Source organism: Brassica napus, chromosome A1, assembly GCF_020379485.1.
Source record: "Brassica napus cultivar Da-Ae chromosome A1, Da-Ae, whole genome shotgun sequence".
NCBI classification, from domain to species: Eukaryota; Viridiplantae; Streptophyta; class Magnoliopsida; order Brassicales; family Brassicaceae; genus Brassica; species Brassica napus.
The window spans coordinates 20,526,179-20,551,914 of record NC_063434.1 but is presented as its reverse complement, the minus strand read 5'-3'; the positions used below and the strand labels follow the sequence as shown (position 1 = coordinate 20,551,914).

Sequence of the window (25,736 nt, the reverse complement as noted above, 5' to 3'; positions counted from 1 at the left end):
TAAGTAACTTCAAGATATGTAAAACTCATATTTACAAAATATGTTCTCTCCCTTAGTTTTACTAAATTTGACTAAGCTTTTCAATGCAAACTTATAAAAAATATGATATGCTTTGACTAGTTACTATTGTTTGTTTCCATCTCTTACCAACATTCTTGTTTATTAAGATGAGAAAAAGGCCATTGGAGTTTATTATTGCATATGAGAGATCCAAAGATAAGAAAAAGGCTACTGAAGTCTATTATTTCATTGATTTGTAAATGTGTAAACACATTGTTAGCACATTTAATACATCTTGGAAAACATTATTACTGATTTTACAAAAAATTCACAACTAAAAGAGTATACATGCAATTCATAAAACAGACCACAAACAAAACTATTATAGATCATTCATCTACAAAGACAAGCTTGGATTCCACTTGAGTAGACAAGACCAGACAACTTTTAAGAAGTCCAGACGACTTCCAGGAAGTTCAGACGACTTTGCCAGAAGACTTTTAGGAAGTTCAGACGATTTCCAGATGACTTTACAGGAAGTCCAGACGACTTCCAGACGACTAACAAGTAAGTCGTCCCAGAAGTCTTCCAGATCTGAAAAACCTGCATATTAAATCCAGATCTGAAAAACCTGCATATTCAAAAACGTTCAAATGGCTTAAAAACAGAAAAAATGAGTGGAAGATTAGATAAATCTACCTTTACAGAACACACAAAAATACATATCTAAAAATAATAGATCTACCTTTAAATTAGTGGAAGATGAGTACCAAATAATTAAAAACCTGCAAAAAAAAAAATAGATTAGTAACAAAGACATGAGACAAAATTGAAAAATTCATATAAAGTTTGGTGTTTTCAAGTCAAAGAGATTAGAGTGGGTTTGGAGAGTTTTAGTTTGGGAAAAAAGTAAGAACTTTATACAACAAGAAGTTACCAAATGAAGGAAAATCAGACATAAGAACTTACCAAAACGCTCAGAAAAATCCAGACGACTTCCTAGAAGTCCAGACGACTTCCTAGAAGTCCAGACGACTTCCTAGAAGTCCAGACGACTTCCTGGAAGTCCAGACGAATCCAGACGACTTCCTGGAAGTCCAGACGACTTTGTCAGAAGACTTCCAAGAAGTCCAGACGACTTCCAGACGACTAACAGGTAAGTCGTCCCAGAAGTCTTCCAGATCTGAAAAACCTGCACATCAAATCCAGATCTGAAAAACCTGCATATTCAAAAACGTTCAAATGACTTAAAAATAGAGAAAATGAGTGGAAGATTAGATAAATCTACATTTATAGAACACACAAAAATACATATCTAAAATTAATAGATCTACCTCTAAATTAGTAGAAGATGAGTACCATTTGATTAAAAACCTGCAAAAGAGATAGATTAGTAAGAAATACATGAGACAAAACTGAAAAATTCATATAAAGTTTGGTGTTTTCAAGTCAAAGAGATTAGAGAGAGGTTGGAGAGTTTTAGAATGATGAACATTACATTTTTGTTGCAGCCATTTGAGAGGAGGAGAGAGAATGTGTAAATTTTTCTTTATATAGGGAGACAAAAAATCCAATTAGATTAAATATTTTTGACTCAGACGACTTCCTGGACGACTTACATTTCAGTCGTCTGGTGAAGAAATTAAAACAGACGACTTACATGTAAGTCGTCCAGAAGAGTTTAATATTTTTAGCGGGAAATTAAATATTTTTAGCGGGAAACTAAAATAGAAGACTTTCCAGACGACTTACAAGTAAGTCGTCTGGACGACTGAATTATACGTCGTCAGGGTAAATTATTCAACAGACGACTGAAATATAAGTCGTCCACACCCTAAACATAACCTATAAACTTAATTATCTAATTAAACACTTCATAAAACCAAATCAAACTTGAAAAGTGTTTACTATACACATAAATAAACACATATAGGTGAAAACTAATTTTTGAAAAAAACATTTTAGTTTTCCAAAATCTAACCCTAACAATACATACAATACTACAACATATGTTTGCCAAACTCCTAAACCAAAGTATTTCATGATTCACTACTTCCACTCATCTATCTTCAAAACAAATCAATTTTATCATATCTTAATTTATATCAGTTAAAACTGTTTATAATTACTTGATTTTTATTTTTTACGCATCAAAATATTTTTTTACAAGATTTATAAATTATTTTTAAAATAAACTGGTACCAGACGACTTACACTTCAGTCGTCCAGACGACTTCGAACATCTCAGACGACTCAGACGATTTACTGGGGCTATATTCGTAAAAATGGCTTCTGTTTTTTTGTTTGGTCACAAGGGGCTGAACTGTAATTTCACTAGGCTTTTAGGTTAGTTTTGCATTTGATTCAAGTTTGGGTATATGTTTGGAATTAAAATCAAGTTGTGGGTTAGTTTTGGCAAAAACCCCTAGTATGTAAATGTCTAGACCTCTCTATTGTACGATTTTCCCGTTAAAACAAGAAAAACGCATTTTTCCGGCAAAACTGAAAAAATGCATTTTCCCGCCAAAACCGAAAAAATGTATTTTTCCGCCAAAACCGGGAAAACATATTTCTCGCCAAAACCGGAAAAACGCATTTCCTGCTAAAACTGGAAAACACATTTTCCCGCCAAAACCAGAAAACACATTTTCTCGCCAAACCCGGAAAAAATGTATTTTTCCGCCAAAACCGGAAAAATATATTTTTCCGCCAAAATCACAAAATTGCTTTTCCCGCCAAAATCACAAAAAAAACTTTTCCCGCCAAAATCGCGTAAAAAAACTTTTCCCGCCAAAATCATGGAAAAAATATTTTCCCGTCAAAAACACTTTTCCCGCCAAAACTTCAAAACACACTTTTTCCGTCCAAACCGCAAAAACGTATTTTCTGCCAAATCCATAAAATGTATTTTTCTGCCAAAACCATAAAAATGCATTTTTTTCGCGAAAAACACATATTTCTCAAAAACCGCAAAAATATTTTCAGGCAAAACCGTAAAAATGCTATTTTTCCGCCGAAACGTGAAAAATTATATTTTAGTCATTTTATTAACAAGTCCACCTGGATGCAGATGGTAGTTAAAAAATAAAAAGCAAACGAACATAGTTGCATTCAGATGATTCATCTGGATGCATGGACAAAATGAAGAAACGAACAACACCCAGATGAAGCATCTGGATAAGACATCTAGATGGACCATCTGGATGCATCTTTCAGATGTACAAACGAACATGGCTAAACTCGCCCGTAAAACCAAATAATCACTGATTATAAGGCGTGGAACACCGTGGCGAGAGCTAAAATTAGAAAATTAAGAGAACGTCAAATTATCTTAATTTTTGTTTGAAATGTGATGACTAAAGTTAAATTTATCAATTATTTGTTAAACCCAAATAAAAATCATGAATATAAAGTACATAATCATGTAGAAAACGCATGGCGGCCATAGATTAGAGTTTTATCACGAGTTTGAAGATGAGGACAAAACATGTAGATTTCCCATTATTATTTGAAAATCGAAAAAAGAAAGATTACATTGATGTAGCTTGAACTCACCACCCAGGATTTTAATACAACATTTCTTTACCGCTAAGACAGACAAACTCATATGTACTGTAACCCGGAAGGAAAGTATAATTAAGATATTTTAAAAATTCTTAAAATATTGTGGATTAATCTCCGATTAGTTGATCATTAATCTATTCGTGGATTAATCTATGATTAGTTGATCATTAATCTATTCGACACTATACCCGAGTCAACCGCATCCGTTATGCTTAGCGTAGTATCAAATCGTGTTTACATATAAAAGCATAAACATAGATGTATATGTGCCTATGTTTAAAACATTATGCTTCATAATCATAGTGTTTAAAGTCTTAAGGACTATTTTGTGCTATTAACGACTAACCAACTATGTATCTTTGCTACATAGTTGGTTAGTCGTTAACAATACAATGACTAATTTTTGTGTTAGCGGGATACATCAAATGGTAACGGCCATTGATAATGTTATCGGTGATTTAATTGTTCTCGAGAAAATGAAAGATTAAATCAGTACATTTTATAAGAAAAGCATTGATCTAATGGATCGATAAAATATAAGTTTACGGTTAATAAATTTTTTTATCTAATGTACGTCTTAGCATGTAAGTATGAACTTACCAACCAATACTAAAGTTAACATATATTTTTAGTGTATAGGTTGATAAATATAGTAACTGAAATATGTATGTAATGTTCTAAATATTGTGGTGGGAATCTAGAAGTTAGTGTATGTCTTAGCGGAACAAACATACAATTAACTGCCATCCCCAGTTGTTAACACACATATATGACTAAGAAGATTAAAAATAAATACGCAAATATAATGTTTTAGCGGAGGAGAACACATTTAACAGCTAATAGTCTAGTAAAATATATGGTCGTAGTTTGTCACTTCTTTTGATGGTTAACATGAGAGTGCAACAACAGTCAGATAGGTTCATCACTTCGTTTTAATGGTTAACATGATTAGTTATGTGCCACAAACAAACATAACTGTAGTGGTTAACTGCCTTCTCCAAGCAGCCGCTCGATCAATTTACGGACCTCCCTCAATATACCATTGCCATTGTTAGCTCGTTTTTCTTTTTGCCTTTGCTTAATCCTCATTAAGAATTAAATGTCTGCTTTCGAATCCATCTTTAAATATGTTTTTTCCGGAAAACATATCCTTCGCCGATGAAGGGAACCATGTTATCCACCAAGCCATCTTCCTCTTCATCTAACCACCGAGAGTTTGTACCACCTGCACTAGCCGTCTTATGTGTCATCAAAAATAGACTCCACATCCATCTATGAGAGCATCCAAAATATACTTGGTAGGATTAATTTTAATAATAATTTAACAAATAATATTAATATTATTGGTTAATATACTAGCTACACTGTTACTACCATTATTATCTGATAACACGATATTTAACAAGTAACTAAATTATGATGGCGCTAAATAATGAAATGAGCAGCTAAATGCAATTGTAAAAGTAACATTTTCACCAATGCTTTGAGATTTACATTGTCTTCCACGCTCCTTTTGCTTATCACTATTTATTGATTGCACATAAAATGTTTCGTTGTAGATTAGAATTGTTAGAAAAAAACACGCATATATATAATGATATTTTAATGGATCATATAGTGAGATACATACCGAATAATCGGAGGCAGTAACGCAACACCTCACCGACGTACTCTTAGACCAAGCTGACCTCGCCATGGTTTTTTTATAGATTCGCCGTATAGCCCCAACAAAAATCCAGATGCGCGGACAAAGAGAAGGGGATGGGATGAAACAGCTATGGATTGAGGCAATCAAACCAAACAGAAAAAGGGCAGAGGAATACTGACGGCGAGATAAAACCCACCAGCTAGTGAATTTTTATCTTTAGAGGAGAGAACGAGAGTTTGGTTCAGAGAGATGAGGGAATAGAAAAACTAAAAAAAAATCATTCACTAGTTATTTACGATTTTTTATTCAATTAATAAAAAATATATTTAGGACATATGCTTTAATTCAATACCACTAGTAGTAGGAGAGCAGTCTAGGAGAGCAGTCTGACAGTGGGCAGAAGAGCAGTACTAGTTGGGTCCCGCGCCTAAACTCTGTTCTGCGAAGGGCAAAATTGTAACGAAAAAGTTGGTTAATTGATGAGAGTAGTTTTGCTTATTAATGTCTAAAAGAGGGGTAGTGACGCCAATTTCTCTTAATCTTAATGGATAGTATATGATCGATCTTCTATTTCTATAAAAGCAAATACTCATACTTATAAACCAAAGCGATGTTTACTTGGTTAAATTGGTTTATTTGAAAACCTTATATATGTAAACGTCATAATCCATGGCCTTCCAAATTGAATGAATGACTAGGTGTAAACTACTTATTGATTGGATTATTTTCTGACTTAGTCAATGAGATTCATAACAAGCTACATTCTGAATTTGGGTGTTTTAGAGCCTCATTAAATCCTGTCATTCCATATCATTCTTGGTAATGATGAATGTACATATGCTGGTGCTAAGTTTTATATACTCTTAAAAGTTTAACAAACTTTGTTGTTGACGTGAATTTGATAGTCTTTATTCCCGTCAACAAACTCTTAACGGTAATTAGCAACATCGATTATTAACAACAATTAAGACAAAGGTAAAGAAAATTGATTATTAACAACAATTAATACACAATCAATAAACTCTCATAAAGACACATCAAATAAATAAACAAAAACAATTTACATATAATCAAGTTATTCATCATTCATCATGCCTTCTCGGATTGGTAAGGAGAGAGAGTTTGTCGCTCAGACTCAGAGACACGAGTTGCATGGAACTTGGCGATAAAGGCAGAAGCCTTACGGTTGATACCTGGTTCAGCCACACAATAAGGTTTGTCTTCGTCACTAGCCAATGCTTTTCGAGTGTAAACGGAGTCATCCCAAGAGGCGTCTGCTTCCACTCTGTGAGATCTTCGTGGCTTAAAGAAACTGAAGAGAGAGAACCTCTTGCTACTGTGTGATCTGTTTCCTCCCATTAGTAGTTGTTCTTGATTTTTGTTGGTTTTGGAATAGAACGAAAAGAGACACGAAAGAGACGAGAGAGGTTTTAAATTAGAGGTCGTGTTTAATGTGTTGGTGATTTAAGTTGAGATGTGGGTTTACGCATGTATTTATAAGGAATATGGCTCATACATTAAAGACTGCACCAATAATATAACAGTAAATTTATTCTTTGAAATATTTCTTTTTGGACCAATCTTTTTTAAGAAATCATTTTATTATTTGTTTTTATTTAAATGGAAATTTCTTTCACTATTATAAAAATTAAACATACCCCTTACTTTCTTCTTCTTTTCGTTCCTCGTCAATCTTAGCAACTCTTGCCTAACTAAGACCACATTCATTTTTCCAAAACATTTTTCATTTTACTAGCTAAATCCTAAACTAGGCCTAAGTACTTTTTTGACCGAAGAATTATGAGCGGTCAGTACTACTTTAGAATGGAATACACGTTATGATCGGAAGATCATCTTCTATTTTTGAACCCAAACGTTTGAAAGATATTTCTCCAAACACTACTGAACTGTGTTTACCACAGTCCACATTTCACAAAAGAATCAAAATCTTCCAAGTAAAAATTATATATCCTCAACCAAATCAATTGTTTGGACTGAATTACTCGTAGTTCACTAGTTTGTTATTTTCATTGAGCTTTCCAAAACCTTTGTGTGGTATATCATATATGATAGTTATGAGCAAATTTTTTCAGACATTTGTATCTCGTATATTGCAAATTATTTTATTGGTATATGGAATCAAATTAATTAATACATCGTGTGTATATACATTGTTAGTTATAGATGTCCGCATTTCAACATGACGAACGATAAAAACTACATTACTTACATCTATAGCTACACTATGATTTAAATGACTCTTTGAACTCATGTATCAAGTTGGAATATTACAGTGATTTGCATATATGACGTCAAAATGAATACTAGATAATAAGTATAAGAAGTCTATAATTTGGTGGGATGCAGTATTATTATATAAGATTAAACAAAAAAATAGAGAAGGAAAAGCACATGCACAGTCAAAAGAGAAGTAAAAAAGAATCTGTTTGGAGAAAAAAAGACTAAAAATAAGACTTCGTCCTTCTTGTGGGAGAATATATGCAACAACTACAACTAGAAGCTATGTCACTTTTCACAAGAAAATATCCTAAACTTCTTTGGTAATCTTTCACCTATAAACAGCAGTTATTTTAGCTGTAAACAGAGCTAAGTACTCCACCTCCATCAGAATTCATTTCCCAGTACTGACCAGCAAATTAAAACGGAACATATCTATTTATTTGGAAGTTGGTCTACTGGTCTCGAATCTGGTAATAGGAATCTAAGATGGGTCGTAACTTGCACGTTACCAGAAGATCTAGAAGAACCAGAAGACTTAGAAGATAACAATACAGTTAGCACTAATGGTAACCAATGAGATTCATTAAGTTTACTTAATACTCTCTCTGTTCCTTAATAATACATATTCTAGTTTTTTCGCACATTTTAATAAAACACTTTAAATTTACATAATTTTTTTGTGTTTATTTTTGTTCCATAAGTTTAAGTCAATAAAAATTCAATAAGTGCAATTAAGTTTTTTGAAGTTTACAATTAATTAATAAAATATGTATTAAAAATGTAAAAAATAGATCTTTAAAAAACCATTTTTTTTTCTAGAATATGTAACATTAAGGAACATATGGAGTATTATTTTATTTGCATTTAAAAAGGAACCCCTTGTATAAAGGATTACATCAACCTAGTTACTTTAATACATTGCGAAATAAATCTGGCTTTTTAAATTTCCGTGTTTTTTTCATCATCGTTTCTGTTGAATCACTTATCTTGAAATCACGAATCTCTCTACACAGAGACTTTTACCAAGATTAAGGCCATGTTCATTTGTACATTTGGAAGATGCATTCAGATGGTCTATCTAGATGTTTTATCCAGATGCTTCATCTGGATGTTGTTCGTTTCTTCATTTCGTCAATGCATCTAGATGAATCATTCGAATACAGCTATATATGACTGTTTTTTAATTTGTATGTACATCCAGGTGGATTTGTTAATAAAATTACTAAAATATATATTTTTATGTGTCGACGGGAAAATAGCATTTTTATGGTTTTGGCGGAAAATACGTTTTTATGGGTTTGGCGGAAAATACGTTTTTGCGATTTGGTGGTAAACGTACGTTTTGCGGTTTTGGCAGAAAATGTGTTTTTGACGAAAAAGTGCGTTTTGTGGGTTTGACGGGAAAAGTTTTTTTAGAGATTTTGGCGGGAGAAGTGCCTTTTTGCGTTTTTGACGGGAAAATGTGTTTTTCCGGTTTCGGCGGAAAATGCGTTTCTCCGGTTTTGGCGGAAAAATACGTTTTTTGGTTTTGGCGGGAAACTACATTTTTCGATTTTGGCGGGAAAATACTCTTTTCGGTTTTGGTGGGAAAATACGTTTTTCCGGTTTTGGCGGAAAAAGTTTTTTTTCGGTTTTGGCGGAAAATACGTTTTTTCGGCTTTGGCGGAAAAATACATTTTTCGGTTTTGGTGGGAAAATGTGTGTTTTCCGGTTTTGGCGGGAAATTTATTTTTGTGGTTTTGCCTGGAAAATACTTTGGGGGGGGGGGGGGGGCGGGAATTTGTTTGTGGGTTTTAGCGGGAAAATGCATTATTTCGGTTTTGGAGGGAATATGCGTTTTTCCGGTTTTGGCCGAAAAGTACGGTTTTACTGGTTTGACCGAAAAGTGTGTTTTATGGAAATATGCATTTTACGTTTTTTTGAGGAAAAACGCATTTTGCGGTTTTGGCGGGAAAGTGTGCTTTTTAATTTTTGCGGAAAAATATATTTTTCGGTTCTGGCGGAAAAATGTATTTGCAAAAAAATAAAATTTACGGTTTGAAAATAATATTTTTACTTTAAAAGGTCATTTTTGTTATTTATGATTTTGGATTGAACTAGATGCATCATCAAGCCTCACCTTCATTTGGGTGAGAATTTGAGATGAGTTTTAGGGGTACTATTCGAGGCAAGAAGATAAGAACAACACTTAGGTCTTCACGTTTCCTTTTATACTCTGCTTTGTTATTTTGAAGTGTATTGTAACTTGTAAGGGGTGAAACCACTAACAATAACAAAGGTCTGACTGATTAATATTCTCAACTGTTTTCAATTGATGCAGTGTAGATGCTTATTTTTCAGTGTGAACATGGAAACAAATATTTCAATCTGAGGCCAATCAATGCGTGGTTGAAAAGGTCAAATATTGGACTCTCTGTATTTCAAACTGAAAATTCTCATCTTTCGATTGATGCAAGGGTATGGGTGCCTATCTTTCATTGGTTCGTGTCCCAACAAGCTAGTAAAGACATGCACATGACAATATTGCTTGATTGGTTTGGTAAAAGTCTGAACTTCTTCTTGGCAGTTACGTGAGTATTGATCTACTAGTTTTTGATTTATTAAAAATAAGTTTTATACTTATGGTCAACATTGTTTATATATATGCTCTTGTTATATGGTCGCTTCTTCAACTAATCCGAAGAAGTTAGTTTTTGGAAAGCAGATGGAGAAGAAGTTATTTACTTCTTTGCTCTTGTTTACCATGTTTTCAGGTATTAGCTTCGCAGGGATAACGACAGAGAGTCCGTTGTCAATAGGACAAACACTCAGCTCCTCTAATGAGATTTATGAATTGGGATTCTTCAGTCCTCCTGATAACTCACAAAATCAGTATGTCGGAATCTGGTTCAAGGGTATCATTCCCCGGGTGGTTGTGTGGGTGGCCAATAGAGAAAAGCCTGTTACAGACTCCACAGCACATCTAGCTATCAACATAAATGGGAGCCTTCTATTATTGGATGGAAAACATGGGGTTGTGTGGTCCACCAGAGAATCTTCTGCATCTAACAGGTCTCGTGCCGAACTTTCAGACGAAGGAAATCTTATTGTCACAGACAATGTTTCAGGAAGAAGGCTATGGGAAAGCTTTGAGAATCTTGGTGATACTCTGCTACCTTTCTCACCCTTGACGTATAATCTAGCTACCGGTGAGAAGCGTGTATTGACCTCTTGGAAAAGTTACACCGACCCATCTCTTGGTGACGTTGTGGCTCATATTACACCGCAGGTGCCATCGCAGCTGTTTACTATGAGAGGCTCGACGCCTTACTATAGAACAGGTCCATGGGCTAAAACAAGGTTCTCCGGGATACCACTAATGGATGAAACATTAGCAAGTCCATTTAGTTTCCAGCAGGATGCAAATGGGTCAGGGTCTTTCTCTTATGTAGATAGAAGCTCAAAGCTTTCACGTCTACTTATAACATCCGAGGGCACTCTGATGAGGTTCCGGCATATTGGGACAGAATGGGAAGTAAGCTATCAGGCTCCAGCCAATCCGTGCGATGTTTACGGTGTATGTGGACCTTTTGGACTGTGCATAATGTCAGATTCTCCAAAGTGTAAATGCTTCAAAGGGTTTGTACCAAAATTCCCTGAGGAATGGAATAGAGGAAACTGGACCAATGGGTGCGTAAGGCGTACTGAACTAGATTGTCAAGGGAACTCTACCGGTGAAGATGTAAATGTCTTCCATCCTGTTGCCAACATAAAGCCTCCAGACTTTTACACGTTTGTAAGTTCTGTGGATGCCAAAGACTGCTACCAAATTTGCCTCCACAACTGCTCTTGCTTAGCCTTTGCTCATATTCGTGGAATTGGGTGCTTGATATGGAATCAAGAGCTTATAGACGTAATGCAGTTTTATGCGGGAGGGGAGCTTCTTTCCATTCGTCTTGCACGCTCTGAACTAGGTATGGATAAAAAAGTAACACGTGATTGCTACTTCTTGCATTGCTTAATATTTATTTATTTTGTTTTTTTTCAATTTCTCAGGTGGAAATAAGCACAAGAAAACTATTTTGGCCATTGCTGTTAGCATTTCTCTCTTTGTGATATTGGGTTCTGCTGCGTATGGTTTCTATAGATACAAAGTGAAACATAATGGTAACTCTCTCAAACAGTCAAACTCTACTTGTTTGCCTATACATTTGCTTTCTAACAATTACACACTGATGAGTTTACCATGTATCTTTCTATTCTTGTACTCTAATCCAGCTATTATAACAACGGATGCCTCAGAAGATTCATGGAGGAAAGGTCTGAAACCACAAGATGTCCCGGGTTTAAATTTCTTTGAGATGAATACCATTGAAACTGCTACCAATAATTTCAGCCTGTCAAATAAACTCGGACAAGGTGGTTTCGGTTCAGTTTACAAGGTAAGATAATAATTTCTGTGTTCTTTGCTATTTTCTTATCTTTGTTTATGCTCTCAGGATGACTTTATCCAATCTGTTCCAGGGAAAGCTGCAGGATGGGAAAGAAATTGCTGTCAAACGGCTTTCTAGCAGCTCGGGGCAGGGAAAAGAGGAGTTTATGAATGAAATAGTGCTCATCTCAAAGCTACAACACAAAAACTTAGTTCGTATTTTGGGATGTTGCATTGAAGGAGAAGAGAGGCTATTGATTTATGAGTTCATGTTGAACAGAAGCCTTGACACTTTTCTCTTTGGTTGATTCCTTTTTGCCTCATTCCTTTCCCAATTAGTAGTTTTCCACCATGTATAGAACTGATGCTTTTTACACTCTATTATTGCTTAGATTCAAGAAAAAGGCTTGAGATTGAGTGGCCTAAGAGATTCAGTATCATCCAAGGTATTGCGCGTGGACTTCTCTATCTCCACCGTGACTCACGCCTCAAGGTCATTCACCGAGACCTGAAGGTGAGCAATATTCTTTTGGATGAGAAGATGAACCCAAAAATATCAGATTTTGGATTGGCTCGGATGTATCAAGGAACCGAATATCAAGACAACACTCGCAGGGTTGTAGGAACTTTGTAAGACTCTGACATCATAAACACGCTTAACAAGATCCATAGTCATATACTAAAACTAGGATGAACTTTTTTTATATTTACCAGAGGATGTATGGCTCCTGAGTATGCATGGACTGGTACGTTCTCAGAGAAGTCAGACATCTACAGCTTCGGAGTTCTATTGTTAGAAATCATCAGCGGAGAGAAAATCTCCAGATTTAGCTATGGCGAAGAAGGAAAAACCCTTCTTGCATATGTAAGTAAGTCTAAGCTTTCACACACTTGCCAAGGTTTAAAAAGAAGTTTCGTGATCTCATATTCTTAAGAACTGAAACTTAAAAACAGGCATGGGAATCTTGGTATGAAAATGGAGGAATTGATCTTTTGGATAAAGATGTTGCTAACTCATGTCAGCCATTAGAAGTTAAGAGATGTGTTCAGATTGGTCTGCTCTGTGTTCAGCATCAACCTGCAGACAGACCCAATACACTTGAGTTGCTGTCTCTGCTCACCACTACATCAGACCTTCAATCACCAGAACAACCCACATTTTCACTGCACAAGAGAGATGACAGATACTTGTGTAAGGGTTTGAGCACTGTCAATGAGATAACACAATCTGCTATCCTTGGGCGTTAAGAAACGATGTGTAATGGAAGTTGTTGAGTTAAATTGATTTTTTTTTTCAATGTTGATAACTTCAACAACATCACGCTCTTTCATTTTTAATACATTTTGGAATAAAATGGTTCTTAAGTTAGTGTTTATTTTATTTTTGAAAAATTCACTAGGATGACCAAAAAATATCTTTTTAACATAAATATAGTTCTCAAGGTTAAAATGACCAAAATGTTTCATTAAATAGCAAAATAGACACTTATAATTCAAAACACACATAATTTGAAAACTACAAAAAATCTATTTTTTAATTTAAATAATTATTTATATTTATAAAGTAAGTGTATAAGGGTTTTTGGTTCTTTAATAAAACTACATTTGATCATTTTTCCTCTTTGTGAGATGTTTTGATGGAAAGAAAATATTTTAAAGTCATTTGAGAGAACTTGTCTTTATTTTTATTGGTGATTTGTCTCTGTTTTAAGCCTAAAAACTAAAGGAACTTTATTGGTGTTTTTTTTTGAATGAGTGTTAAATAATATTTATCAAAAAAACAGTTTGTACATCAAATATTGCAACTAAAAGCTGAATGTAATTTTAGTTATAGATTCCTTTACAACCTTGTGCCAAACCAATATTCCAAGAGCTCCACACATTTCTTGTTGTGTGAATGCCGCAGAAGACTGAAACGGTTCCTGGTGTATTTCTTCCCAAGCGTCTTGCAATTTATGCTCTCACTGGTGACACAAATGTTGAATATGCGTCGTAATTGTTAGGTTAAATGCAAGGTTTCAAGACTGTGCTCTAATTACCATAATCTGTAAGAGTATTGAAATGGTATGTAGTTGATCAATTTCTCTCATATTGCTTTACCACAAGGAATCATTTACAGCTCTTACTTTTAGTTCGAGAGAGTTCTTTTTGATTAAGAAAGATATGTTTGATCGTTATCTTTCCACAGGTTCAATCAGTTTACATGCTGAAGTCAATTAATTAGGTTACATGCTGGATTCCTTTAACTAGGTAAGACTGACATCTCATCTTTTGATTCATGTCTATTTATCTCAGGATAAAACAATGTTTTGTGTTCCAGTGTTTGATAGGTTGATACGAAAATAACAGTGCTGATATGTGAACTAAAATGTTGCGTGTTTCAGCCTTTGATAGAGTAAAAGTTGAAATTCTCAGTGGCAAATAAATAAATATCCTAAGTGCGCTTACTTTTCCGATTAACCATCCGAAAAGAATTCTAGAATTAACCAAATGGAACAATCGTTAGATATGTGACTTATTGGAAAACTGGGGTAAGCTAGTCAATCCAGATACTGTGTGAATGAAAACAAAGCACAGAGAATAGTCACGTCATGTTTGCAGAATCAGTAGGGTGAGGCTTATGAGCCAAAAGTGGATGTAGAAGCTCACAAACATTAATGGGCCGAGGGTTTACAATTGGTATCAGAACCAAAACCTAATAAGAGTGGGTAGTCGAGTGAATTTTCACCATTAGAGGGAGACAATACAGATGTGCAACGAGAATGTTGCACTCTGTTAGTGGGGGTAAATGTAGTACTCCTGGGTTGGGTTTGTGGTAGTTAATTAGGCTGAAATGGCTTATAAGAATTGATTTGGCTACCTATGACACAAAGTGCACTTACTTTTTTGGTTAACCGGAGAGAACTCAAGAATTAAACGTGCTTAAGCTGAAGCAACAAAGAATATGTGACCTATCGAGAATCTAGTGCAAGTTTGTCAATCCATATACTATGTGAATAAGGACAAAGCACGAGGAACGGCTACGTCGTGTTTGGTATATTAAGTCTATCGGGTCTTTCAAAACACAATTGACTTCAAATGAGAGTGAGGCTCATGGATCAAAAATTAACTTGCAGACTCACAAACATTGGCGGGTCACTCATGAACGTTTGGCGGATCAGGGGTTTACAAAAATCGTGGTCATATTACAATTTTATAATTTTTTTCTTTTTCAGTTTTGTAAATTATCGATTGGTAGCTTTTAAATGCATAAATTTTAATATGAATTGTATTAAAATTATAAATAATAATATTTGTTACAAATTTAATAAGAAAATAGATAAAATAAAATACTTTCAAACAAAAAAAACAGCCAATTTGAACTATATATTGAATATTTTCTTGTTTTGAATTATTTTTTGATAAGTTTAAGTAGCTTAAATATAAAATATCTGAATCGAATCAATTAGTTTGGTTATTTCGGTTAAAACCTGAAACCACCTGAATTCGGGAAGATCAACTCAAACCCGACCTAGTTTTTTTTTTTTTTGTAATACCTGAATGAGATCATTTTTTCAGAAAAAAAATATCTAAAGAGATGTATCCATACCCCGAAAGCAGAGGCCTACTTAGGGTCTGACTGGTTCAAACGCAGCGGTTGCGGCTGCGGGCGTTTGCGGATGCGGGTGGTTGCGGTTTTTAACGGTTTTAAGAGATTTGTACGACTGGTTCTGCGGTTAAAAGTTGGTGCGTTTGCGGGATAATTATGACTGGTTAACTACCAAATACAGCAGCGGTTAAATAATAAATTAACAATATTTACATTTTATATAATTATAAAAATATCAAAAATCATAATATTATAATAAATATGTAAATTATATTTCAAAGTTATAGTTTTAAATTTTTAAAATTATAGAAAATATTTTTATTTTAAAATTTTATAATATTAATTAAAATATAATAGATATATTTTAGTATTTTTATAATTTCATTTTAAAAAATTTATTGAATATTTTTATTTTTGTATTTATATGGTTTTTAAAGAAAAAAAAAATTATCTTTCCGCAACCGTCCGCAACCGCAAACGCTAGCTGAAACCAGCTTTTGATTTTAAGAGGTTCGGAGCGGTTTGAAGCGATTTGTAACGGTTTGGATGATTGTTTCGAAACGCTGTCAACCGCTACCAACCGCAAAAGCTGCGTTTGCGGGTGGTAGCGGGGAAACCAATCAAGCTCTTAATATATAATGAAAAAAAAAGATCAAAAAATGTTGACGCGTTGTGACTTGTGAGTCAATGGTGTCGTTTTCTCTTGCGTTTTTGGCATTTTTATGCTCAAAGTCTTCAACTTTTGGCTACAAGCCCATATGTTTCTGAACACATTACTATTGATAAGTCGCTTTCCGTCTTTTCCAAAGTCCTCGCCACGTTGTAGTTACTGGATTATCGTTTAAATCGGCCGATGTCGGCCAGAAACACTTATGGTGGGAGTTTTCTAAATCGTCCACACTTCCCTTGAAATCTCTGTCTTGATTGGGACATTAGGTGTGGTGATTAATTTTAATAGCCATGTTTTCTAAAGTCTGCACTGAAAGTGTTTGGTGAAATGTCTGAACAGAGGAGTTAATGTAAAAAAATGGTTTAACTGAGCTTTTTGTAAGTTCTTTTTGGAACTTAGCTTTGCAACTTGCATCAAAATTGAATTAATTTTAAGCTCTGCATTGTCCTTCTTGGAGATTTCAAAAGCTCCAAACTTGTTTTCTTTGTAGAATGTAGAAAGTTGACTACTACACGCTATTCTTTGTGGACAGTAAGATGAGAGCAACTTTTTTTTTTTTCGATTTTTTGTTGTTTCATTTTGGTTGAATATTAATTTTCATTGACTTAACCGTCAACATGGATTTTCATTTGCTCATATAGAATTATATCTTGTACAGAAATAGGAATAACATATGAGAAAGATGACTATGGTTTTATTTGCTTGCTCTCTCTTACTAATCGTCTTCCCTTCCTGTGGTTACGCAGCTATAAACACATCAAGCCCCTTGTCAATAGGACAAACTCTGAGCTCCCCTGGTGGGTTCTATGAGTTAGGCTTCTTCAGTCCTAATAATACCCGGAATCTGTATGTTGGGATCTGGTTCAAGGAAATCGTTCCTCGGGTGGTTGTGTGGGTGGCTAACAGAGACAAACCAGTTACAAACTCTGCGGCAAATCTCACCATCAGCAGCAGCAACGGGAGCCTGATCTTGCTTGATGGGAAACAAGATGTTATTTGGTCAACAGGAGAGGCTTTCTCATCTACCAAGTGTCATGCCGAGCTTCAAGACACCGGAAACCTTGTTGTTATCGATGATGTTTCAAGAAAAACTCTGTGGCAAAGCTTCGAGAATCTTGGTGATACTATGGTGCCTCAGTCATCATTGATGTATGATCTCTCCCTCGGCAAGAAGCGTGTATTGACCTCATGGAAAAGTAACAGCGATCCATCTCCTGGGGGCTTCTCACTGGAGATCACACCACAAGTCCCCTTGCAAGGCCTTATAAGAAGAGGCTCAGCGCCTTACTGGAGAACTGGTCCATGGGCGAAAACAAGATTCACTGGCTTTCCACAGTTTGATGAATCATATGTGAGTCCATTCTCCGTTGTCCAGGATTTAGCAGCTGGTGCAGGATCTTTCTCTTACTCCACGTTAAGAAACTTCAACCTATCGTATATTAACCTAACACCAGAGGGGGAAATGAAGATTTACTGGGATCAAGGCAAAAGATGGATGCATCACGTTACGGAGCCAGAACACTCATGTGATTTATACGGTGCTTGTGGGCCTTTTGGTCTGTGTGTGAGATCCAGCACCCCGAAGTGTATATGCGTGAAAGGGTTTGTACCAAAGTCAGATGAGGAGTGGAGAAAAAGGAACTGGACAAGTGGGTGTGTGAGACGTAAAGAGCTATCTTGCCAGGCGAACTCTCAAGGAAAAGATACAGACGTCTTCTATCATATGAACAATGTAAAGACTCCGGATATGCACCAATTTGTAAGCTTTCTCGATGCGGAAATGTGCTACCAAGGTTGTCTAGGCAACTGTTCTTGCACAGCATTTGCCTATATAAGTGGAATTGGATGCTTAGTATGGAATGGAAAGCTAGTAGACACTGTTCAGTTTTTGTCTAATGGAGAAACTCTCTCCCTCCGTCTCGCACGTTCAGAATTGGGTAAGTATTGTTTTATTGATCTTTAGTGCCGGGACTACAACAGTTTGGATTAGGAACTCTGCCTAATATAATTATAACATTCTGTTTTCTGGTGAATATCTCAGCTGGAAGCAGTCGAACCAAGATTATAGTAGGTGCTATCACCAGCCTTTCCATTGTCGCAATCTTGATCTTTACCGCATTTATGTTCTGGAGATACAGAGGGAAACAAAATGGTGAGACACAGAAAAACTTAGCATTTTTGTTTTCCTTGTCCCAGTATTTTGTTCTTAATGAGTTTTACACTAACTGGTGCAAGATGCATGGAAGGATGAGTTTGAGCCACAAGATATATCAGGCGTAAATTTCTTTCAGATGCATACTATACGAACCGCCACCGATAACTTCAGTTCCTCAAACAAACTTGGTCAAGGTGGATTTGGACCAGTGTACAAGGTTTGTGACATTCTCTTCTATTTGCTTCTCCTACTTGTTCTCCAGATTTAATCTGAAACTATGCTTCCAGGGAATCCTGCTAGATGGGAAGGAAATAGCCGTTAAACGCCTTTCTAGTAGCTCTGGTCAGGGTACAGAGGAGTTTATGAATGAAATAACATTAATCTCAAAACTACAACATAGAAACTTGGTTCGGCTTTTGGGATACTGCATAGAAAGAGAAGAGAAGCTATTGATTTATGAGTTTATGGTGAACAAAAGCCTCGATATCTTTCTATTTGGTCTGTCCTTTATTCCATTTACAGTTTTCCTTCTATCATATAAATACTAGTTGGTGTGCTTCTGTCATTAACATATGCTATGTTATTTGCTAGATCCAACTCTGAAGCTTGAGATCGACTGGCCAAAGAGATTCAACATCATTCAAGGTATTGCGCGTGGACTTCTCTATCTCCACCGTGACTCACGCCTTAGGGTCATTCACCGAGATCTGAAGGTTAGCAATATTCTTCTGGATGAGGAGATGAACCCGAAAATATCGGATTTTGGATTGGCTCGGATGTTTCAGGGAACCCAATTTCAGTACAGCACTCAAAGAGTTGCAGGAACTTTGTAAGAACATTGTCTTCAACGAAATGATTCATTCTTTTATCATCCTATTATTAACAATCTGGTGAAAACTGTTTTGATATTTGAACAGAGGATACATGTCTCCTGAGTATGCATGGGCAGGGTTGTTCTCTGAGAAGTCTGACATCTATAGCTTTGGAGTTCTGATGTTGGAAATCATCAGCGGAGAGAAGATTTCAAGGTTCACCTTTGGTGATGAGCGCAAAGGTCTTGTTGCATATGTAAGTGAATGATTTTTGACTCTCTTCAAGTGCAGGCATTTCTAGTCACCACTACAAATTACTTTTTCGTGTATTCAGGCTTGGGAATCTTGGTGCGAGTCCGGGGGATTTACTTTTCTGGATAGAGATCTTAATCATTCGTGCAAAGCATTTGAAGTTGCCAGATGTGTTCAGCTTGGTCTTCTCTGTGTACAACACGAAGCTGCAGACAGACCAAACACTCTTCAAGTAATGTCTATGATTACTTCAACAACAGATCTTCCCATTCCGAAGCAGCCAATATTTGCTGTGCAAACTCAAAATGTGGAAACTTCGAACGATGGGTCAATGTCTAAAGATCTTTTCTCTGTCAATGACTTGACACACTCTGTGATCCAAGGGCGATAAGCTCTTATTATATATATATACACTTCAGTCTATAGATTCATGAGCCTAAGATTTTGAGATCTCACGTTTTGTTATTGTTATACACAATGTTTGGTGAATACTGTTATTAATTGTGCATCACAATGATATAGTGGGCATTTTTACTGTTGATGTCATCTTCTCTTGCATTCTCGGCAGTGAAATTCTGCGACTTTGGTTACAATAGTTGATGCCCAGATGGTCGGAGTTGGATTTAACCGCCATGCTTCTGGGTAAGAGCTGACTCTTTCTGTAAAGACCTTTTGAGTTATGCACTGAAAGGGTTCCATGAAATGGGTGAATGAGATGTCAAGCTTAAAAGTCCAGCAGTAGGAACAATGGTTGAGCCGCCCATCAAAGTTATACCTCCACTGTCAGCGAACAGGTAAGAGTTTTTGGGTTATGTGTCAGAGCTGATGAAGTTCGCTAAGTTTTTTTGGGTTTATCTGTCAGAGCCGATGAATCTACAAGATGTTGTTGTATCCTTGAATATTGCAAGTAGGATGTTGCATAAATCTAGCTCTGTTTTTTGATGAAATATTTAATTTATTGATCAACTTTGAAAAAATATATGTAGAAAGTGTGGGTTTTCAAAACCAGTGACCAAAGAATGACTACTCCAGAGCTATTTTAAGACTGGTGAGTTTCAAACCAACGAACTAGGAGATGCAACTTTAGTTTCATATAGTACATGATACCGTTCCTCACTATTTTGTCAATCAAGCGAGCCAGCTGCTCCACCGGCTTAGCTGGGCTGTGATGCTTCCTATCCTTTCTCTCCCTCCAAATGAAATTTAGCTCTGTTTTGTTTTTGTCTTTTGGTTACATTCCTAGAAGATGTGGAATGTGAATGCCTTGTTTGTGATGTGATTGGTTAGATGAAAAGCTTTTGATTTCTTTTATGAATAATATTCAAAGTTATCTGCTGACGGGACATGGACGAAAATATAAACATTATTTTGGTTATTTGGTGTGGATGGAAAGATTCTGATTTTTAGAGGTCAAAGTGGTCTCTGAGTTACAAAGAAACTCTAACCTGTCGCGTACACTACGCTAACATTAGAGGAATCGTTGAAGATGATTTGGAATAATAGCTCTGGTTGGGTTACTGATTTTGAGGCTCCAGTAAGCTCATGTGATGTTTATAATACATGTGTGGACTTTATGGGCTGTGTGTGAGATGTAATCCTCCGAAGTGTGCATGCTTGATAGGCTTTATACCAAAATCAGATGAGGAGTGGAGTAGAAGGAACTGGACTGGTGGTTGTATGAGAAGAGCAGACTTATCTTGTCGTGTGAACTCTTCTGTAAAAAACAACAATGATGCTGATGTCTTCGACACTGTGGCAAATGTAATGCCTCCTGATTTATATCTAAGATCGGACGATGAAAGATAAGATGCAAATGCAGTTTACTGAGGCGAAGGAACAATGATGGATGAGCCACTGATAACATTGTTTCATGTACAAGACATAGTATGGAATTATAAACCTTATTATAATTTATAGAATAGATTATTCACCATTTACATTCATGAATTAATAAAGCTGAACATCAGATGAAAATAGTATGTAACTGATAAAAAACTATTATATCCATTTATACTTATTTGACAAGTGATTTTTCGCATTAAAAGTTGAACTGGCTAAAGTCTATATTTGCAAAAAAATTTCGCATTCGAATTCTCACGTTAAAAGTTGAACTGGCTAAAGTATATATTATTGACAAGTGATTTTTTGCATTTGAGCTCTCACTTTAAAAGTTAAACTGGCTAAAGTCTATATTACCTTTAATAAATATATATATATATAATTTATTATATAATTAAAAAATAATTTTTATATTAATAATATTAGATTTTTAAAATAAGATAATTCTTATATATTGTGTTATTATATTGAAATAACATTTTACTATTATTAAAAATTAAGATATAAAATTTTAAATGTTTTTTCGCAATCGAGCTCTCACGTTAAAAGTTGGACTCACCAAAGTCTATGCTATCCTTAATATATTTATATATATATAATTTATTATATAATTAAAAAATATATTAATAGTTTTTAACTATTAAGTTATAAAAATTAAGATATTTTTTTTACAATTAAATATTAATCAACCAAAAATATTTGTATAAAGATATTTTCTAAAATATTTCTAATATGTAAGTGTTTCTAAAATTTCAACAAAATTGGATCCAAACTGCAGTTTTGCCTGATAAACAAAAGAGCGTCGAACATATGATGCATAAATATACGAACATATGTTTGCATGAATACGAATTCATGGACTCTCTAGTAGGAGGTAATCATTTTTAGTTTGTAAGCATTGATTTATTATATTTACAAGCATTGGACTTATTTACAATTTTTTCTTATATATAATCCCTGTTCGGAAACTCGCTAGGCGTTCCTCGTACGCTCGGCCAACGTCTAGCGCCGAACGAAAAAATCGGAGATTTTGCGGGGATTAATCGGCGATTTATTTTCCTTATATACTATATATTTGTATAAAGATACAAGAAAGATAGCTTTGCGTAGCGGTTAAGGCTTCCCTTTGTTATCGAATAACTCGGGTTCGAAGGCTGTTAGAGGCGTTTTTGCTTTTTTTTTATCTTTAACTTAAATGAAGGGCACTTTTGTCATTTCCGCGTCGTCTTCCTCATTGCATTATTAGGGTTTCTGCGTTTTGAAGCTCGACGGCTGAGCAACTTTGACGAATTTTAGAGCAAGTAAACTCGTTTTTATTGCTGTTTTTATGCCAATTCAATAAATCTTATGTATATTAGTCGATTTCTAGGCCGAAACAAGCAAAAATTTAAGGTTTTTCGAAGATCCGATTTTTTTCACCGAATTACTCAAAATCACCACGTTTGATGGCCGTATAACGTTTTTCCGGCGACTTTACGGACCTAGGCGGCGCGTTTTCGAACAGGGTATATAATTGAACAGAATTTTGCGTTTCGCCGGAGGAGGCATGACTCAGATGAACAATGTCGCTAACTATCGGAGAGTGGAATTTTTTTCTTTCATACTTGTGTTTTGTTTTTCATTATTTTACTATCACAGTTTTGAACTTTGATTTTAGTTTTAGATTAATTATTTTATTTGATGGTGGAAGCGTTTCGATTCTTTTTTTATAATTCTTTAACATTCTTTTATGTATGACTTCTGGGAATTTTTAATAAAACGTTAGCTTTTGACATGACTCTTTAAATTTTATATAATATGAAACCAAACCAAATAATAATGTGCTTTTGTATAAAATTGAATAAACCAAAAATCGATAATATAAAAACTGAATCAAACCAAATTAGTTATGGTTTTAAAAATGAACCAAAATGAAAAAATGAAAAAAATGAAAAAAAAAATGAAACTGGACCGAAATCTGGATCGAACATACTAGACATAAGCTTTGACACAAATATCTCATTAACTATACTAACATTGGTAGTTATGTAAATACCCGAATTCGGACAAGTTTCACTGTCGTTTCAAAACAAATAAGCATTTTTCATTCCTTTTTAGTGAACATTCCTCGTTGATTTATTTGTCATTTTTCAATACCATCGTTTATTTGAAGCCTTGTTTGATAAAAGAGGAGGGGTTAAGATCAGGTCATATGTAAGCCATTGGTTATTAGATGTCAGTCAAATTACAGTCATCGATTCCAAAAGAAAATCAAGATAAACAAAAACGGATAATCAAATGAAATTAAAGAACACAAACAAATGATGACATAAAATATTTCATCTATTATTAGTTCATGTAATAAATAAATCCAAATAAACTATATTTACATTACATAACACAAAAGTTTTAATCCCATTATCTACCACCTTCTAAACAAGCTTGCCTTTCCAAGACTCTTATCTCTCTTTTTTTATCTAACAAGAATTTACAGAGATTTATCCAAATCAAAACATAAGAACATAACTTAAAACTCATTTTTCTTCAATCAAGGATCATGAAGAAACAAAGTCGATAGCCTCTAACCAAGTTGTTTGATTCAGTTGAATAGAGCCACTGAGACTCCAGAGTTGTCCTCGTTGCGGTTTATCCGCCTATACCTTTTCTGCAATGGGGCTGCTGGAGCTTCGATCTTATCCTCGCCTAAATCAAACGGTTTGTCTAAACCGTATCTGCCAAGTTGGAAAATCAAAGTTTTCCTAGGTGTACTATACGCGAAATGTGACTGCTTCGCTATTAATGTCTGTGATAACAAAACCAGTCAGATCAACAGAATGGAATATCATGAATTCTACTAATGGTCCCAGTTTTACTTACTGCTTCTCTTATAGTCTTTGACACATGAAACAGTTGTTTCAAGTCTTCATGCTCGACCCCACAGATAATCTTCACCTGTAATAGTATCCAAAAATCTGTCGGTAAGTCTTATACCATGAAATGGTCAAAGTTTGACTTCAAACCAAATATACATAGTAATAAAAGTTTTCCAGATATGGAAAGTATAAATTTAACCTTCAAAGAACGAGATAGCTTTGACTCTCAGCTTAATCTATAACTTTTACGTAACAAAAAATAAAATCCCAACCAACTAACCAAAAAAAATTAATAGAACCCACAGATCATAAAGGGATAACAACCAGTTATTAATGAAGTTAAACACTTCATCCACAAACGATAGTTTGATTTTTAGCTCAATCAGATTAAATGAGGTAAAATCTCAACAAACTAACAGAAACAAGAAATCACCCAAAAAATTGATGAGATTAAACAGAATCATGGCCAATACGATTTTGGATCCTTTTTTTTTTTTTTTGGTGAACTACGATTTTGAATCTTAAAACAATAAAAAGGTTTTAACTTTCAGCTCAATCAAATAAATACTCAGTAAATCTAGATGAAATCTCAACAAACTAAGTAAAACCCATGAAACAAAATGTGATCAAATTAACAAAACTTTCTCATTTTCAATACGATTTTGAATCTCAGAACAACAAAAAGGGTGTTAATCTTTAAGCTCAGTCTAAAAGAAAGCTTTAGAGATGAAACTAACCAGAATATCTAGAGGAAGATCTTCAAGCTCTCGGCTTTGACCACCTGTACCCAAAGTTTTATCACAGAGCTTCTTCGATGAGATTGTTCCAACAGGTGAAGTGAAAACCGAATCTCTTGTCTCTGAAATGAGAACCCTCTTCCTCCCGAAACCTCTCTTGTACTGAACCAACTCTAACTCTATTCCTAATCCTCCTTCTTCCACACCACGACGTTGCTTCAAGTTCGACTTCTGGGCAACTATTCTCTTCTTCCCCAATGCCATTTCTTTTGCTAAATCGATTCTTACTTCACAGTATCTGCACCAGAAAACAATTGAAAAAACTCAGATATTTGTTTTTGAATTTAATAAACTCGAAAAACAGGGGATTTAAATAAAAGAAGCGAACCTATATATACTCAAAATGTCTCCAAGTATGTTTGATGAACTAAGAGCTGAGAAAAATGAGTGATTTTTCTTTTTCGAGTTGTGACAAGAGATTACCTCTCACCTGTCTGTACTTATATGGTAAAGATATTATCTTTTTTTATTTTTTATTTTTTACTTTTTAAGTCAAATTAATTTATTTTCTAGAACGAGAAAACGCCCGAAACTTCCTTGGCCAAAATATCTTTCATTTTTAATTTTAAATTTATTTACCCTTCGTTCTCCCTCCTTTCTTGTGGTAAGCAAAAGACGGCCCAAAAACTAGCCGTTGGGAAAACACGTGGTGAACCCTGAGTCAGAGTAGGAATCAACGTGCTGACGTGGCGACAAGTTGTTCGTTTGTCGGTTTGGTCTCACACGGCTTCGTTCTTAGGATTCCACCAGCAGCAGAGGAAATCTTTCTGGTCTCTGACACAGTCCTCTTTCTTTAATGCCTAATCTAAACACTTTATCAGTTATCACCGACCAAATGATTCAATAAATTACTCCTCTCTTTCATCCAAATAATGTTTATTATTGAATTTTTGTGCAGTTTATTCG

At 34.9% G+C, this 25,736-nt stretch overlaps 4 protein-coding genes across 9 annotated transcripts; 2 read left to right on the top strand and 2 right to left on the bottom strand.

Annotated features, from left to right (window-relative positions):
- Positions 1 to 4,334: 4,334 nt before the first annotated feature.
- BNAA01G22620D lies at positions 4,335 to 8,859 on the bottom strand. Of its 3 annotated transcripts, none has more exons than XM_048736290.1 (2): positions 5,195 to 8,859; positions 4,335 to 5,087 (listed from the first exon to the last, which is right to left on the bottom strand). In XM_048736290.1, exon 1 carries the CDS (start codon positions 6,569 to 6,571, stop codon positions 6,302 to 6,304), a length of 270 nt encoding a protein of 89 aa, XP_048592247.1. In that variant the 5' UTR covers positions 6,572 to 8,859; the 3' UTR covers positions 4,335 to 5,087; positions 5,195 to 6,301. The 3 variants fall into 3 exon arrangements, with proteins under 3 accessions (XP_048592247.1, XP_048592252.1, XP_048592249.1); XM_048736295.1 differs by having other exon boundaries at positions 4,335 to 4,836; XM_048736292.1 differs by having other exon boundaries at positions 4,335 to 4,789.
- Positions 8,860 to 9,231: 372 nt separating this feature from the next.
- LOC106453152 (G-type lectin S-receptor-like serine/threonine-protein kinase At1g61490) lies at positions 9,232 to 13,240 on the top strand. 2 transcript variants are annotated; one of them, XM_013895417.3, is made up of 7 exons: positions 9,232 to 11,406; positions 11,489 to 11,599; positions 11,711 to 11,874; positions 11,957 to 12,167; positions 12,257 to 12,494; positions 12,579 to 12,729; positions 12,819 to 13,240. In XM_013895417.3, exons 1-7 carry the CDS (start codon positions 10,110 to 10,112, stop codon positions 13,110 to 13,112), a joined length of 2,466 nt encoding a protein of 821 aa, XP_013750871.3. In that variant the 5' UTR covers positions 9,232 to 10,109; the 3' UTR covers positions 13,113 to 13,240. The 2 variants fall into 2 exon arrangements, with proteins under 2 accessions (XP_013750871.3, XP_013750865.3); XM_013895411.3 differs by having other exon boundaries at positions 11,489 to 11,874.
- Positions 13,241 to 16,371: 3,131 nt separating this feature from the next.
- On the top strand, positions 16,372 to 19,888 carry LOC106453129 (G-type lectin S-receptor-like serine/threonine-protein kinase SD1-29). Of its 3 annotated transcripts, none has more exons than XM_048736285.1 (8): positions 16,372 to 16,389; positions 16,870 to 18,060; positions 18,165 to 18,275; positions 18,359 to 18,495; positions 18,566 to 18,776; positions 18,870 to 19,107; positions 19,196 to 19,346; positions 19,425 to 19,888. In XM_048736285.1, the coding sequence occupies exons 2-8, from the start codon at positions 17,250 to 17,252 to the stop codon at positions 19,731 to 19,733; spliced, it is 1,968 nt and encodes a 655-aa protein (XP_048592242.1). In that variant the 5' UTR covers positions 16,372 to 16,389; positions 16,870 to 17,249; the 3' UTR covers positions 19,734 to 19,888. The 3 variants fall into 3 exon arrangements, with proteins under 3 accessions (XP_048592242.1, XP_048592238.1, XP_013750838.1); XM_048736281.1 differs by lacking the exon at positions 16,372 to 16,389 and adding an exon at positions 16,542 to 16,654; XM_013895384.3 differs by lacking the exon at positions 16,372 to 16,389 and having other exon boundaries at positions 16,692 to 18,060.
- A 3,597-nt stretch (positions 19,889 to 23,485) lies between these two features.
- Positions 23,486 to 25,286, bottom strand: LOC106453121 (F-box protein At1g61340). Its single transcript, XM_013895374.3, has 4 exons — positions 25,159 to 25,286; positions 24,771 to 25,068; positions 24,038 to 24,112; positions 23,486 to 23,963 (listed from the first exon to the last, which is right to left on the bottom strand). Exons 2-4 carry the CDS (start codon positions 25,032 to 25,034, stop codon positions 23,760 to 23,762), a joined length of 543 nt encoding a protein of 180 aa, XP_013750828.1. The 5' UTR covers positions 25,035 to 25,068; positions 25,159 to 25,286; the 3' UTR covers positions 23,486 to 23,759.
- Between the last annotated feature and the right edge of the window lie 450 nt (positions 25,287 to 25,736).